We start from the raw sequence: 16,162 nt of genomic DNA, 5'->3' as shown, positions 1-16,162 counted from the left end.
ACGCTGCTGGCGCGCGCCGGGCGCTGTTTCTCCTCAGGCTCCGGGACCGGTGGCGGCGGCGGCGGCAGCAGCGGCAGCAGTGCAGGGGTGAGTGGCGGAGGGCCGGGACGCGCGGCGGGCGCAGCCAGCTCCCTGACCCCCCGCGTCCGGGCGTCGCTTCCCGCCTCGTCGCCCCGCGCGGAGCTGGGGGTTGAGGCGGCGCCGGGCCCGAACCCCGGCTCGTGGCGGCTGAGCCCGGGGGGCGAGGGTCGCGGCGCCGCGGCCGTGTCGCAGCGCCCCACCCCGGCTCCCGGGCCCTGTGACGGGGGCCGCGCGCGACCCTCCTGACGGCGAACCCCGTGCGCGGGAGGGCCGGGGAGCGAGCCGCGAGCTCTGCACGGAGGATCTCGTGTAGCCCCCGCGGGGCTGTCTTAGCTTTGGCAGAAGGGTCACCGGGGCGACGAGCTTGCCCAGGACCGTGCGGGGGTGCCAGGCGTGGCAGGCACCGGGCGCGGGCCTGGCCCCTTCCCGGGTTTGTTCGGAAGCCGCGCGGGGCGGAGCCGGAGTTGCCGTGTCCTCACGGAGCTTCCGTTCTCTCTCGGCAGCGTTTGGACTCCAATGGGTGATGAGAAGGACTCTTGGAAAGTGAAAACTTTAGATGAAATTCTTCAGGAAAAGAAACGACGGAAGGAACAAGAGGAGAAAGCAGAGATAAAACGCTTAAAAAACGTAAGCCGTGTTTTTTAAGTAAGTGGTTTTCTTAAAGGAGATTTCATTTCTTTGCCCTCGTTTTTCCATTAGAACAACGCTTCTTCGGTGAAGTTCTTTTGTACTTCCAAATGTCGCAGGTGAGCCCAAACCTATTCTGAGAATTAACAAAAACGTTCAAATACTCAGTTTACGTTGAGGACAAACTGATAACTTGCTACAGCTGTGTGTAGACGGCAGGCTCTACGTGGAGAATGAAGTGCTTTGAGCCTAAATTCATTCGCACAGTTGGACTAATTTTTCTCGTATTGGTGTTTTTCTGTTTGTGACACCATCTCTGTGTAGTATAGTAGGAAGTCGCGTTGAAATTAGTGTTTTATCTTTTCCTCTTTTGGTTTGCATAGTAACATGTTCAGAGAAACTTTTGGTAATTGTGAAAGGGGTGTTGGCAAAAGTACCTCTTCTGATAACGTCAGTCACTGACCCTTCTTGACGATTGGTGAAATATCACGAAGTATCTGGCATGAAATATATCTTAGGGCTCAATTTCGGCTTCTGTAAACAACTAACATACTTGGCATAGAGTCTAATATTCCTCGTCCTGTATGCTGGTTTCGGATTTTTCATCTCAGGTTCTGAGTTTACAGCGAGTTGTAATTTTAGCATCATGTGATTTGAGTGAAAGTTTTTTCATGTTTTGTGACATTGGTCCATTCAAAGCATATGTGAAACTTTGTTTTTGGATGTTGGCAAGGTTTGATTATCATTAAAAAGACACTTATGTGAGGAAAATGACTTTCTCCTTGCTTCTTAGTCTGATGACCGGGATTCCAAGCGGGATTCCCTTGAGGAGGGGGAGCTGAGGGACCACCGCATGGAGATTACGATACGGAACTCACCATACAGAAGAGAGGACTCCATGGAAGACAGGTGGGGGCGAGGTGTACAGCAGGGAAGAGCGTGGAGGCCAGCTGGGTCCCACCGCATGGCAGGGGCCGTCTGACTTTTCTCAGTGTTACTTTGATAACATCTGTAGTCCTGACTTCAGGTTTACCTCACAGTTGAGATAGACTGTGTGTTATCACTTGCCACCGCACCCCTGTTATGAAAATTGAGTGAGTGTATATCTCTTTCCTTGCAATTATCCTTCAATTAAGTCCACAAACTACATTTGTTTATTTGTTTGTTTGTTTGTTTTTAAGGATTTTTATATTTTTGAGAGAGTGCAAAGAGTGGGGGTAGGGGCAGTGGGAGAGGGAGAAGCAGACTCCCCGCTGAGCAGGGAGCCCAAACTAGGCTCCATCCCAGGACCCTGGGATCGTGACCTGAGCCAAAGGCAGACCTTTCTCCGACTGAGCCACCCAGGCACCCCTCACGAACTACATTTAAATAATTGTTCTGTGTGCTTTTGATGATTAATAAAATCACTGCCTAGAATTGTGCACAGATAAACCACATTAGAGTACTGAAGTATATTGAGCAAGTCCTGTAAGCAGAAATGGTCCTACCCAGGCCTGTGTATTCTAACATTTTTCCCTGCACCACTTGATTCCTTCTCGTACCCATCATCAGCACCAGATTATCCATCATCAGATAATTAAAGCCAACCTAACCAGAAACTAAGGTACAGAGACATAGATCAAGAAGTCTCCCAGGATTTCAGTCATACAGGCAGTTGAAGATACTGTTGAGGGACCTTTTGGGGTCATTAAGTTCATTAAAATCGTGGTACCTTTTTTTTAACAGCTTTGTTGGTATATAAATGACAAACTGCATATATATGAAGTGTGCAGTTTGACATATTTGTACATATTTGTGCAGTTATGATCAGGGTAATGAACATGTCTGTTGCCCCCTAAAGTTTCCTCAGAGAGGCATTGTTCCATATAGACGTTGATTTTTCACTTACACTTTTGATCTGAGTCTGTATTTGACAAGCAGTTTTGGCTTAAGTTTCGTAGTTAACAATATTTAAAACGATGGTTCAGATTGCACTCTTTTGTATTCTGAACGCTGCATGTTTCTGGGTTAGAGAAGCTCCACAGTACCCTGAGGCTCCTTTCATTACTCTCTAGCATGGTGTGATGCTGTTGTGTATTTCAGAGGAGAGGAAGATGATTCTTTGGCTATCAAACCACCACAGCAAATGTCTCGGAAAGAAAAGGCTCATCACAGGAAAGATGAAAAGAGGAAAGAGAAACGTAGGCATCGTAGCCATTCAGCAGAAGGGGGTACAGAAGCTTTTTTTTTAATTAATTTTTTTTTAGGTTTTTTGTTTGTTCGTTTTGTTTGGGGTTTTTTTTTTTTTTTTTTTTTTTTTTTGGTATCCTGCTTAAGTGTGGTCTGTTCCTATATTATGATCTGCTGTCTTCTCCAGAGCACAATTGAAAGAGAAGAGAAAGTAAAATTTTAGCTGAAAGCATAAATTTATTGTAGATCATTCTGAATAGGTGTTTCATTTTTCTTCTGGTGTTTTTTTCCCCTTGTTACATTGTTGTGGGTTAGTTCGTTTAAATGTCATATTGTCTTAATTCAACAAATATAGGGGATTTACATGCGATTTTTGTAGCAGTTCAGTGTTGAATTAACTGAAAATAAAAAGATGTTTGATGAAGTCCAAATGGGTTTGATCTCCTACCATTAAGAGGTTCTTAGGGGTGTTGGGAAATATGGCCCTGGCACCTGGTTTAAGTTTCATGTTATCAATGCAGTTGGTGAACATGGTTCTGTCACACAAGATGGAAATCCACCATAAGGAGTTGAACTTTGTCTTGTGTTCTTTACGAATGATGATGATGTTGTTTAATTACGGAACTGGTATACAGCTAACCCTGCATGGGCTGGAACTTCATGGTCCGCTTGCACACGGATTTTTCCTGGTAAACGCAGGACAGTGCTGTAAACACACTTTCCCTTTCTTCTAGTTCTTCTAATGATAGTCTCTCTTCTGTAGCTTACACAGTTTAAGAGTACAGTAGGGAACACACGTGACACAAAAGATGTGTTGTCAGTAAAGCTTCTGTTCAGCAGTAGGCTGTTAGTAGTTGACTGTTAGGGACTCATAATTACCCTTGGATTTCCGGCCACAGGGGTGTCGGTGCCCCTGCCCTGTGTTCATTGGTCAGCTATAGTCCAATCATAGTTTATTTAATACAGAAAATTGAGAAACAAGATGCAGTTACAATTCTATTCAGTGGTCACCACGTTATTTTTCCCTGAGTCGGAGACTCCAAGTCATTAATTGAGTATTCTCTTCTTCACTGGGTATTTGCAAATTAAGTTTTGGGAGTTGGGCCCCTTTGCATGACACTCTTTTTCTCCTTAGGGAAGCACGCTAGAGCAAAGGAAAAAGAGCGAGAGCACGAGCGCCGGAAACGGCACCGAGAGGAGCAGGACAAGGCTCGCCGAGAGTGGGAGAGGCAGAAGAGGAGGGAGATGGCCCGGGAACACTCCAGAAGGGAGAGGTGAGTGAGCACAGTTTGCTAAGGAGCCTGAATGGAGCGCTCCTGGGGCCAGTAGGCCGTCAAAGTGGCAGAAGAGACCATCTTGACACACAGTGACCCGGCAGCATAACACAGATGTGATGCAGAAGTGGTTTGTGAGCCCAGAGTCACGGTGCAGTAAACGTGGTGGTGTAAACCAAGAGATTTGTCCTAAAGGGATTGAGTTTTTACTGCATCTTGAAGACTGAAATGGGTGTAAATCTTCCTGAGAAAAGATAATGAAGGGAATGGAACTCTGTGTGTCAGTTTCTCCAGGTGGAGGCTGCTGAGGGAGGTACTCGGGAGCGAGGCCATGCCGGCAGTTGCTCGAGACCCCGTGTAAGAGTGTGACGTGGACCTGAAGGAAGGGGCATTGCTGGCAGGAGCTGGGTCTGAGATAGGAATTCAGACACAGGGAATGAAGTTTTAGGGCCAAACACCTAACAGTGGAGAGGGAAAGGAAGGTAGAAGAGGGAGAAGTGATCTTCCTAGGCCTCTCAGCTGATGATGGGTGAGGGGGAGGAGGGACTGTAAATACCTCTGAGCTTGCTGCGTCAGGATGGGGCATGCCTCGTGAGAGGAAGGGGAGTACTGTGTTCGAATCATAGTAAGGCGCTCTTGGAGATAGCCCAGTGCACGTATAGAAATCCTGACACAGAATCTGTACCCAAAAGAAGTCTAGTTTAGGGTGATTACTGGGCAAGTATTTATTGAGTGTGTGCTCTGTACCAGGCTCTGTTCTAGGTGGCCTAAGCCAGGAAAACTAAGGAAATACATTGCTTCGGGTTCTCTCTAATAGACTCTAGACTGCAGAAATAGGCTGTAGTTCTTTCAGACAAAACCAAAGGAAATCCCAAGGGCTTGGTAGCAGCCTGGGAGCTGAGACACCAGACTCTTGGACATGTCTCCAAGTACACCTCTGTGGGCTCAGATTCCCAGGAAAAAGCATCTGTTTAGCCCCAGATCTGTGATGTGAATAGTAGGGCCACCTCTGTATATTGAGGTCATTTCCAGAGAAAGCTCGGTGGGTGGCTTGCTACAAGGAAGGGAGAAGTAGGAGGGTAGATGTGCCAGCATTCCAGGAACCAAGGCCGAAGGGCTGAACTGACGAAGATGTGACGAGAGCCTCTGTTCTCTCGTGGAGGCGGTGTGGGACGAGCTGAGTCTTCAGGTAAAGGTCTGAGATCATGAGGTTAGCAGAGCTTTGTGTCCAGGTTCACTGCTAGCATGCGAAACACCCATGTTTGCCAGGCCCTGTGCTGACTCTGTTTAGGATGGGCTGACAGCACAGCTGTGCACACACAGTGGTAACTCCAAGGAAGCCAAGCCTGAAAATAAAAAACGTATGGGGAAGAAAACAGCAGTGGCCACACTCTAGTCGGGAGACAAGAGTTCACAGATTAGCATGGCGTGTTACCAAACAAACGGCAACTGAGAGAAAAAATGAGAATCCAAAATTGCTACAGTATGTTATCTGAAACGTCCAATTTTCTTTTCTTTTCTTTTTTTTTAAGATTTTGTTAGAGGAGCACCTGGGCTGCTTAGTCGGTTAAGCATCTGCCTTCAGCTCAGGTCATGATCCCAGGGTCCTGGGATGGAGCCCCACATCGGTCTCCCTGCTCAGTGGGGAGTCTGTTTCTCCCTCTCCCTCTGCCTGCCACCCGCCCCCCCGCCGCTTGTGTTCTCTCTCTCAGTCAAATAAATAAAATCTTAAAAAAAAAAAAAAAGGTTTTGTTAGAGTGCCCCTGAAATATGTCCAATTTTCAACAAAAGGTTTTGAGATATAAAAGAAATAGGAAAGTATGACTCTGTATTAAGGAAGAAAAGCATCAGTAGAAATCAAGTGTTCCACATTAGCAAGGAACTTGAAACGGAGTGATAGAAATTATGCTTTCTAAAGAATGGAGAGAATTGACAAAAGATGAACAGAGCCTCAAAGATGAAAAACATTTGGGGCGCCTGGGTGGCTCAGCTGGGGTCCTGGGATCAAGCCCCACGTCAGGCTCTTTACTCAGCGGGAGGCCTGCTTCTCCCTCTCGCACTCCCCCTGCTTGTGTTCACTCTCTCACTGTCTCTCTCTCTCTCTCTGTCAAATAAATGAATAAAATCTTAAAAAAAAAAAAAAGATGAAAAATATTTATCTATACATCTAGAAGCTTATATCCCAAGTGGGATAAATAAAGTGACATCACAGTGAAATGTGAAAGCCAAAGAGAAAATCTTGAAAGCAGGAGAAAAAATCTACGTAGAAGGGAGGCTTCAGTGTGATTGGAGGCTGACTTCTCAGAGTCAGTGAGGATGGTGGAATGGCATGGTCCCACTGCGAAAAGAAAGCCTGGCAACCAGGAGTTCTGTATCCAGCAAAACTGTTCTTCCAAAGTGAGGGGGAATAAGGAAGATAAACTGGTGGAATTCATTGTTAGCAAGACCTGCCTTCAATACTCAAGGAATACCTTCATGTTGAATGGAAATGACAGCAGAAGGTATCAGGGAAGAAAAGGAAGAAGGAAGAAAAGAGCACTGGAAATGGTAAAGGCTCAGGTTAACATAACAGAATCTATAAATGTTTTTTCTCACATCTTCTCAATTTCTATAGGAGACATAGGATTGCATAAAACAGTGACTATTAAAATGCTCTCCCGTGACGCGTAGCATGAGTAGGCTGCACAGAGAAGGGAGGGCCGGAGCTGTGTCAGAGCAGGGCCTCTGCATTCACTGAGACGACAAGGTGCATGCTTCCCGTGCTGGAGCGACCACTAAGAAAATAACTAATAAAGTAATACAAACAGAGGAATTAACATGGTATTCTAAAAATCCTTATTTAAACCAAAAAGGGAGAAACAGGACCTAAAAAGACAGGAGACCAAATTAAAACAATAACAAAAGGTAAATTCAGCCACATCCATAATTACAGGAAACATGGAGTGGTTTCTATACCCCAGAGAAGAGGTTCTTTGATAGCAAAGCATGATGCAGTAAGTTGTCTGTAAGGAGAACCTCCGAGTCCAGGACAAAAATAGGTCAAAAGTAGACGTGTGGACAGAGATGTCCCATGCCCACAGCAGCTGCAGAGCACACGTGGCTCAGGCGAGACATCAGGGTTACCTGACAGAAGTCAGACCAGCGCTAACACAGGCTTCCCACGACAGAAGGGTCCGTGCAGCAGAAAGAAGTGATGGTGATGAGCGTGTGTGTGCCTGATAGCTGGAAGGAGAAATAGGCAGTTCATCCATCCTAGCTGGAAATTCAATGCCACATTGTCATCGTTGACAGAACAGCTAGAGAAAAGGATATAAAACATCTGGAAAATAACCTGTACCAGATCAGTCTCACTGACCTTGCGTTTAGCACCCCACCCACAGCTGCAGAGTCCACGCTTGAGAGGGAATGTTGTCCAACATAGATCATATGTGGGCCACGCAAGTTCCGAATCTAAGAGAACTGAGGTTGTACAAAGTGCACCCTCTTACCACGAAAGGATTGAAGTAGAAATCAACACAAAAAAACCTGAGGACATCCTCAAATGGAAATCCAGCAGTCCTTTCCTACATAACCTATGGCCCAAAGAAGAAATTAAAAGGAAAAACGGGTGCCTGGGTGGCTCAGTCGGTTAAGCATCCGACTTGATCCCAACTCGGGTCTTGATCTCAGGGTGGTGAGTTCAAGCCCTGCGTTGGGCACCTCGCTGAACATGGAGTCTACTGGGGGGGGAAAAAAACATTTTGAACTGAATGAAAACAAAAGGAGCGTGCCAAAACTTAGTGATGCAGAAAAGGCTGTGCATGGAGTGAGATGTTTTGGCTTTTAAGCACTGATAACAGAGAAGGAAGTTTTCAGGTCAGCATCCGAGCTTCTGCAGAAAGCAGAACAGAGAAGCAGACTCAACCCAAAGCAAGCAGAAGGAATATCCACAGAATCCCAAGCAGATAGAAACAGGTTCGTGGGGCAGGCTAGGAGCTGGCCACAGATGGGCGTGAGGGGGCCTATCAGGCGATGGGAGTGTTTTAAAACTGGCTCGTGGTGATGGTTGCACAATTCCATAAATTTATGAAAAATGGAATTCTGTGGTTGGATTTCGTATGTTATGTTACAGCTTTTATCTCACGACAGTTTGGACTGAGGCACTTAGAGAATAGTTTCTAGAATCCCAGCCTTCCGCAGTGGTGACATCTGATAGACCCCAAAGTTGGTACAGGACTGGTGACTGGACCACGGGCTTGTTCTGTTTTCACCATTGTTTGTGCTCATTTCTGTTTATGTATACTGGTACGTACTTTTTTTTTTTTTGTAATAGCTTTTTATATTTGGACGTAACTGTAGGGACATGAAAATTTACTGTAACTGGCCAGTTTTCACTGTTTGCCGTGTTGTGGTGCAGTAAGCCACACACACCGCAGTACTCGGATGACTCTTGCTGCCTTCATGAAGCAGCTTTCCCCACTGCCCTTCACATATCACACTCATGCCCCCTGACCTCCACGCCAGGCTGGGCTGGGGAATCGTCTGGGGGGTCCACCTGCCATAGAATCCAGTAAGGAGGGTCGGACGGGGCCCCCGGCCTGAGTCTAGATCCTCCTCCCGACTTCCCCCAGCTGGACTCTTCCACCCCGTCTGTAGCCCCTGAAAACGTAGACAGTGATAAAGGTGGATTTAAATTGTGCTGTCATCCATACCTAGCAGGTCTGCTAAACAGGCATCTGGAAGCAGTAGGCTCATTCGTCATTGGCACTTACCTCATTCTGCCAGTGTTTTGCTTTATTATTATTATTTTTTAAGATTTTATTTATTTGTGGGGCGACTGGGTGGCTCAGTTGGTTAAGCGGCTGCCTTCAGCTCGGGTCATACTCTCGGGGTCTGGGATTGAGCCCTGCATAGGGCTCCCTGCTCACTGGGAAGCCTGCTACTCCCTCTGCCTGCCGCTCCCCCTGCTTATGCGCTCTTTCTCTCTCTGACAAATAAAATCTTTTTTTTTTTTAAGATTTTATTTATTTGAGGGGTGCCTGAGTGGCTCAGTCAGTGAAGCCTCTGCCTTCAGCTCAGGTCATGATCCCAGGGGTCCCACATCGGGCTCCCTGCTCAGCGTGGAGTCTGCTTCTCCCTCTCCCTCTGCCTGCCGCTCCCCCTGCTTGTGCGTGAGCTCACGTACTCTCTCTCAATCTCTGTCCGTCAAGTAAATAAAAATGTTTTTTTTTAAAAAAAAGATTTTATTAGAACGCACAAACGGGTGGGGGGGGCGGGCAGAGAGAGGGAGACAAGCAGTCTCTGTGCTGAACACGGAGCCTGACATGGGGCTCAGTCTCACGACCCTGAAGTCATGACCCGAGCCGAAAGCAAGAGTCAGATGCTTGACTGACTGAGCCACCCAGGCGCCCCGTGCTTTATTCTGTTGTGGCTGTCCGGGTGTGTGCACATCTATCTTCTGCTTTTAAACAGTCCTTTATGGTTTGAATAATCTAAATGGACAACTTTTAAATTTGAACAAAAAAGCACTTGGGGTAAAAAAGGAAAACTTTGTGTTTGTGGAGAGAGTTGGCTTGTGCTTGTTGCAGGGACCGCCTCGAGCAGCTGGAGAGGAAGCGGGAGAGAGAACGAAAGATGCGCGAGCAGCAGAAGGAGCAGCGGGAACAGAAGGAGCGGGAGCGGCGGGCCGAGGAGCGGCGCAAGGAGCGCGAGGCCCGGAGGGAAGGTGCGGGTGGGCGCACCCTGCGGTGGGGTGCTGCTCCCATGGGTGAGCTCAGGGCTGCACAAGTGACACTGAGGGATGAGGCCTCGGGATGGTGGCCGAGCGAAGTGGGGACAGGCCGTGGGGCTCAGGAGTTGAGCCTGACCGCGTAATTCCCTGCCGAGGAGGGCCGTGGTCACTTCAGGTGTGAGGTGAGGGTGTGCGGCTGGGGCCTTCCCGGGCCTGGTGCTGGAGCTGAGTCTGCTGCCCACACGGGTCAGGCACAGGCTTGAGGAGTGGGTCGTGGCCCCTTCCTTTTTGACCAGTGGAGAAGAGTCTGGAAGGTCCACGTGGGTCCTCAGGGACAGCTCGCAGCCTCCAGGCCTCTGTCGCCAGGGCATGTGTTGTGTGTCACCACCGGCAAGGGTGCGGGTGAGACCTGACCGAGCTGGGCCCCTGCTGGAGAGGACGCTGCCAGCTCCATATCCTGCTGTGTTTTGTGCCCCAGTTTCTACGCATCACCGAACGATGAGAGAAGACTATGGCGACAAAGTGAAAGCAAGCCACTGGAGTCGCAGCCCGCTACGGCCACCCCGAGAGAGGTTTGAGCTGACAGACGGCCGGAAGCCAGGTGAGGGTGCACAGTGCCTCTCTGGGGGCCCGCATGGCGTGGCTCTCCGCTGACAAACGTTTTAGCACAAAAACTTGCTTCTTTTGCGTACAATGAGATGATAGGCTACAGTTGTCCCATATCGTGTGACAGGACCGTCATTTGTGTGAAGTACGTTTGTATTTGTTGGTGGAGACGTTTGTTACGGTCTTCGAGAGCCATCTTCCAGCTCAGTGTGGGGGAGCTGTGTGTCACACAAACCACAGTTAGTCTCTGCATGAAAGATGCCATCGGGTCTTGTTTATTGTAAAACACTTCCCACATTCACCTTTGGTGGTTTGTTTCATAAGTAAAAGAAGAGAAAATGGAAGAGAGAGACCTGCTGTCCGACCTACAAGACGTCAGCGACAGCGAAAGGAAAACCAGCTCCGCCGAGTCCTCGTCAGGTAACCGCTGGTTCCGCCGCTGCGCAGGGAGGGCCCACCGGTCCCCACCGTGCACTTCCGGCTGTTTTCTTCCCGAAGCGGAGTCAGGGTCGGGTTCAGAGGAGGAAGAAGAGGAGGAGGAGGAAGAAGAGGAGGAGGAGGAGGAGGAGGGGAGCAGCAGTGAAGAATCGGAGGAGGAGGAGGAGGAGGAAGAGGAGACCGGGAGCAACTCTGAGGATGCATCTGGACAGTCGGCTGGTGAGGGCACAGGGCTCTGATGGTTTTGTTTGGTGTTTAGAAACTGCAGAGAGATCATTTGAATTCTCAGTTTAAAAATATTTCCAAACAGAAAATGCCTTGGTATCTGGGACTCACATGAGACCCCAAAATTGATGATTTACAGTGGTTCTTGCTTTCGGGTGGCTAAAGCAGACCCTTGTTTGTGCTCGTGGAGGGTCTGAACGGCCCTGCAGGTCTGAGCAGACGCCCACTCTGTCTTGCAGAGGAAGTGAGCGAGGACGAGATGAGTGAGGACGGGGAGCGGGAGAGCGAGAATCATGTCCTGGTCGGTGAGCGGCAACCCCGCTGGGCGGTCCTTCCCTCGGGCCTTCCCTCGGCTGCCCCTCAGCGACTGTGACCCTTTCTAAAGCCAGCAGATCACCATCTTGTGTGCGCAGCCCTCCCCCGAGGCACAGGCAGCCGACTCCGAGAGACCCGCTTGTGACCGTGGAGGGCCAGCACCCCTGACTAGGGGCAGTGCTAAGTGAATGTCGTCCTCAGCATCCCAATGGCTTAGACACGGCAGGGAGGCGCCCTCCGCCCTGGCCTCTGAGCTCCGCTCCATCCGCAGGGCGGGCACCCCAGTAGGCAGCAGCCAGGCCATGCCCTCAGGGCCTGACGGACGAGTCCTGGCTGTGCCGCCTTTGAGCCCCGGCTCCAGTCAGCGGCTCCCAGTGCTCACGGCTGAGGTGGCGAACCCCAAGACCCCAGTGCCCTCTGTCCAGAGTGGTGGGGTACGCAGCTGTGTGCAACATCTGGGGTCTCTCCCGTGCGGCTCTGGTGTGCACTCGGGTGTCCCCCCCCACCCCCACCCCAGAGCAGCAGAGGGGCGATGACACTGCTTATTCCTGGTTCCACAGTTGGGTTTAACATTTGAAGTTCCAGAGTCCCGATTTGACCGAGACTCCGGAGACAGTGAGGAAGGGGAGGAAGAAGCCGGCGAGGGCACTCCGCAGAGCAGCGCCCTGACTGAAGGCGACTTCGTGCCGGACTCTCCTACCTTGTCACCCATTGAACTCAAACAAGAGCTGCCCAAGTACCTCCCTGCCCTGCAGGTCAGGCGTCCCCCACCCCAAGGCTGGCTCGACTTTGCCGACGGTGGACAGGGTTGGGGGCTCAGAGTATGAGTGGGGCCCCTGGTGTGGGCATCTGTCGCCGGGGTCACCTGTGCCTCGAGGGAAGGTGCCAGGGCTTTGGTGGTGTGCTGCCGCGGGCGTTCCTGTCCCCGTTGTTATCTTAGCGCAGGGCGGCCAGGCCTGGCTCAGGAGGACATGCCCAGGACCAGGTTTTGTCCATGTTGGTTTTATTTCTTAAGCCAAGAGCATGTGCTCACTGAAGAAGCCGGGGAGGAGGGCTGGTGCTGGCCCTGCCACCAGACACGTTCTGGGCAGGGACTGCTGTACCAGCTCAAGCAGGTGTGAGCGCGGCCACGGCTGCTACGTCCTCATGGCGTGCTTCCTTTCAGGGTTGTCGGAGCGTGGAGGAATTCCAGTGCCTCAATAGGATCGAAGAAGGTACTTACGGGGTGGTGTACAGAGCAAAGGACAAGAAAACAGGTGGGTGCAGTATCGAGTGGTCCCCCAAGGTGGGAAGGGCAGATGTAGGACAGGAACCAGGCGGCACAGAAAACCTGTCCTCGGGCAGGAAGGAACTTCTCCTGAGGAGCATTGTCCTTGGGTGCACCCACTGCCCTTCCTCAGGCCCAGCCCGGCGTTTGCTGTGCACAGCCTTGCTGGGCCCACATGCGGGCTCTGGGAGGGAGGGAGGCAGGGCGTCTTGCTCCAGCCACAGCCAGTTTGCAGGGACTGAGATCCAAGCCTGGGCCATCCTGACCCTTGGCACTCTCAATATCAAGGTCATTGAACACACAGTTCCTACTCTGAGAGTCTTCCCTCCCCAGATGCCTGGTCATGGCCTCGCCTTACCTGGCAAGCACGGGCCCCTGAGCAGTTGACTCCTTGATGTCTCTGGAGTCCAGAGGTCAGCCTGACTGTAGGCTCTGCTGCTTGCTTGTGACGGCAGGTGCCTCGGCTCCAGAAGGAACTGTGGAGTCTGCTTTGAGTGCTAGCACCTGAGCAGGTGTGTGAGTCATGGACCGGAAGCTTCCCTTCTGCCCACATCTGGGTCTTGGAAACTCGGGGAGGGACCACCTGAGATCCTGAGACCCTGATGAATGTTTCCATGTTGGGATGTTGAGGTTTGCCGTGTCTCCTGGCAAATCACAGTAGGGCTAGAGAGAGAAATAGGACAAAAATCCTCCTTATCTGTTTTGGACAAAAGCTGGTCTAGAAATAGGCCTCATGTTTTTGTCAGGCAACAGGTTTGGGTTTTTTTCTTGGTGCTGACGTGATACGGGACTTTCCAGTTAAACAAGACTTCTCGGGCGCCTGGGTGGCTCAGTCGGTTAAGCGACTGCCTTCGGCTCAGGTCATGATCCTGGAGTCCCGGGATCGAGTCCCGCATCGGGCTCCCTGCTCAGCGGGGAGTCTGCTTCTCCCTCTGACCCTCTTCGCTCTCGTGCTCTCTCTCAAATAAATAAATAAAACCTTTAAAAAAAAAAAACAAGGGCGCCTGGGTGGCTCAGTTGGTTAAGCAACTGCCTTCGGCTCAGGTCATGATCCCAGGGTACTGGGATCGAGTCCCACATCGGGCTCCCGGCTCAGCGGGAGGCCTGCTTCTCCCTCTCCCACTCCCCCTGCTTGTGTTCCTGCTCTCGCTGTCTCTGTCTCTGTCAAATAAATAAATAAAATCTTAAAAAAAGACTTCTTGGTGCACAACAAGAGGTGCTTCCCAAGTCCCAGCCAAGTGTGTGTTAGTGGAAGGTTTTCTCAGCCTGTCTTTGAATTGTTTTCAGATGAAATTGTGGCTTTGAAGCGGCTGAAGATGGAAAAGGAGAAAGAGGGCTTTCCAATCACATCTCTGAGGGAGATCAATACCATCCTCAAGGCGCAGCACCCCAACATCGTCACAGTCAGGGTAAGGCAGCCCCGGCCTGTGCCCCGAGAGCAGCCTGTGAGTCACACTTACCTGTATTGTGCAGAAATGGAATGCTAGCCCCCTCACCCCAAATGTCAGCCCCTGGATGGTCATCACACTTTGTAGGTCCCCGCTGTCTCTGCGTGTCTATGCTCCTGGAGTCAGTGGTTGCAGAGGTGGGGCCTGGCGGTGAGCAGGGCACCCACAGACTTTTGTTTTTTAGGAAATAGTCGTGGGCAGCAACATGGACAAGATCTACATCGTGATGAACTATGTGGAGCATGACCTCAAGAGCCTGATGGAGACCATGAAGCAGCCTTTCTTGCCAGGTGGGGCCTGTGGGCTCGGTGGGGGCCAGCTGCAGGGAGGGCCTCCTGCAGCCCCAAGTTACTCCTACAGATGTGGCCCTCTGGCGTCCCCCACGAGGAACAGCCCACCCTTGGGCTGCCCAGGCTGCTGGCAGTGTCCCTGAGCTGGGAGCGTTCCCGGGATGAATGCACCCCAAGAAGCCTGGTCGCTGCTGAGGCGAGCAGATGACCTAGGACAGTAACCCACTGCCCTCTAGGGGAGGTGAAGACCCTGATGATCCAGCTGCTGCGTGGTGTGAAACATCTGCATGACAACTGGATCCTGCACCGGGACCTCAAGACCTCCAACCTGCTGCTGAGCCATGCTGGGATCCTCAAGGTGAGCCCCCACGGCTCACCCCTCGGGGCGCCCGACACCCGGGCCTCAGAGGTCTGCCCACAGCCTGCCCTCCATCCTTGCAGGTCGGCGACTTCGGGCTGGCAAGGGAATACGGGTCCCCTCTGAAGGCCTACACTCCAGTCGTGGTGACCCTGTGGTACCGTGCCCCAGAGCTGCTGCTTGGCGCCAAGGTGAGTGCTGGGGGCTGGGGGGCCTCACCTGTGCTTGCTGCCCCACCAGCCCCCTGAGTGCACCCCTGGCCTCCCAGGAGTACTCCACGGCTGTGGACATGTGGTCGGTGGGCTGCATCTTTGGGGAGCTGCTGACTCAGAAGCCGCTCTTTCCCGGGAAGTCGGAGATCGATCAGATCAACAAAGTGTTTAAGGTGCGTCTGTGGCTTCCGCCTGCGGGGCGCCCTGGCAGGTATGTGCAGGCACCCCGGACCAGACCCACCCCTGCAGGCTGTGGCCGTTCTGAGACTTGCCTGTCTATCTCTCAGGACCTGGGCACCCCCAGTGAGAAGATCTGGCCTGGCTACAATGATCTCCCCGCAGTCAAGAAGATGACCTTCACTGAATATCCCTACAACAATCTCCGTAAACGCTTTGGGGCGCTGCTCTCAGACCAGGGCTTTGACCTCATGAACAAGTGTGTTAACCTGTGGGCGCCCCACCCCCCACCCCCACCCGCACCCCTGTGCTGCGTACCAAGTGCTCTTGTTCCCCCAGGTTCCTGACCTACTTCCCTGGGCGGAGAGTCAGTGCCGAGGACGGCCTCAAGCATGAGTATTTCCGAGAGACCCCCCTCCCCATCGACCCCTCCATGTTCCCCACGTGGCCCGCCAAGAGTGAGCAGCAAAGGGTGAAGCGTGGCACGAGCCCACGGCCCCCCGAGGGAGGCCTGGGCTATAGCCAGCTGGTGAGGGGCAGGGCCGGTGGCGGGGGGAAGGGGTGGGGGCTCCCTGGGGCAGGGCTGGCGCAGCCGGGGCCCCACAGCACTGCTTGCTCCCCAGGGCGACGACGATTTGAAGGAGACGGGGTTCCACCTCACGACCACAAACCAGGGAGCCTCGGCCGCGGGGCCTGGCTTCAGCCTCAAGTTTTGAGGGTCGGCACAGAGCCGCGCCAGCCCTGCGGGGGCTGCCCAGCACGACTCAGCCGGGCCCCGGGCCGGTGCCGGAGGCAACGTGTGGGGCCAGACCCGGGCCCTGCTCTGAGCGGACGCAGCTGCTGCAGGCCGGCGTGGCCACGGGTCTCCACCTCGAGTCTCAGACTGCCCGTCTGTTTGCTTTTCCACGTTTTATTTTTGTTTTATCTTGGCTTGTAAATTTGTAGAATTAAATCACATTTTCCTT

At 51.8% G+C, this 16,162-nt stretch overlaps 1 protein-coding gene across 5 annotated transcripts; it reads left to right on the top strand.

Moving 5' to 3' along the window:
• Nucleotides 1-16,162, top strand: LOC110574604 (cyclin-dependent kinase 11B). Of its 5 annotated transcripts, none has more exons than XM_021683353.1 (20): nt 1-87; nt 585-708; nt 1,502-1,617; nt 2,791-2,918; nt 4,013-4,151; nt 9,719-9,855; nt 10,340-10,462; nt 10,792-10,887; nt 10,966-11,124; nt 11,370-11,435; nt 12,025-12,200; nt 12,611-12,701; nt 14,000-14,121; nt 14,345-14,450; nt 14,687-14,808; nt 14,892-14,999; nt 15,077-15,193; nt 15,308-15,456; nt 15,537-15,655; nt 15,821-16,162. In XM_021683353.1, the coding sequence occupies exons 2-20, from the start codon at nt 598-600 to the stop codon at nt 16,132-16,134; spliced, it is 2,499 nt and encodes an 832-aa protein (XP_021539028.1). In that variant the 5' UTR covers nt 1-87; nt 585-597; the 3' UTR covers nt 16,135-16,162. The 5 variants fall into 5 exon arrangements, with proteins under 5 accessions (XP_021539028.1, XP_044769779.1, XP_021539029.1 ...); XM_044913844.1 differs by having other exon boundaries at nt 2,791-2,888; nt 15,537-15,726; nt 15,821-15,997; XM_021683354.2 differs by having other exon boundaries at nt 15,537-15,726; nt 15,821-15,997.

Source organism: Neomonachus schauinslandi, chromosome 4 (genome assembly GCF_002201575.2).
Source record: "Neomonachus schauinslandi chromosome 4, ASM220157v2, whole genome shotgun sequence".
Classification (NCBI taxonomy): domain Eukaryota; kingdom Metazoa; phylum Chordata; class Mammalia; order Carnivora; family Phocidae; genus Neomonachus; species Neomonachus schauinslandi.
This window is presented reverse-complemented; position numbering and strand designations above follow the sequence as displayed.

What these genes read in the sequence shown, in the direction of transcription:
- LOC110574604 (XM_021683353.1), top strand. Translation starts at nt 598, where the DNA reads ATGGGTGATGAGAAGGACTCTTGGAAAGTGAAAACTTTAGATGAAATT. An exon ending in GAAGCAGCCTTTCTTGCCAG is followed by an intron (nt 14,451 to 14,686) that starts GTGGGGCCTGTG and finishes ACTGCCCTCTAG; the next exon opens with GGGAGGTGAAGACCCTGATG. An exon ending in GCCATGCTGGGATCCTCAAG is followed by an intron (nt 14,809 to 14,891) that starts GTGAGCCCCCAC and finishes CCATCCTTGCAG; the next exon opens with GTCGGCGACTTCGGGCTGGC.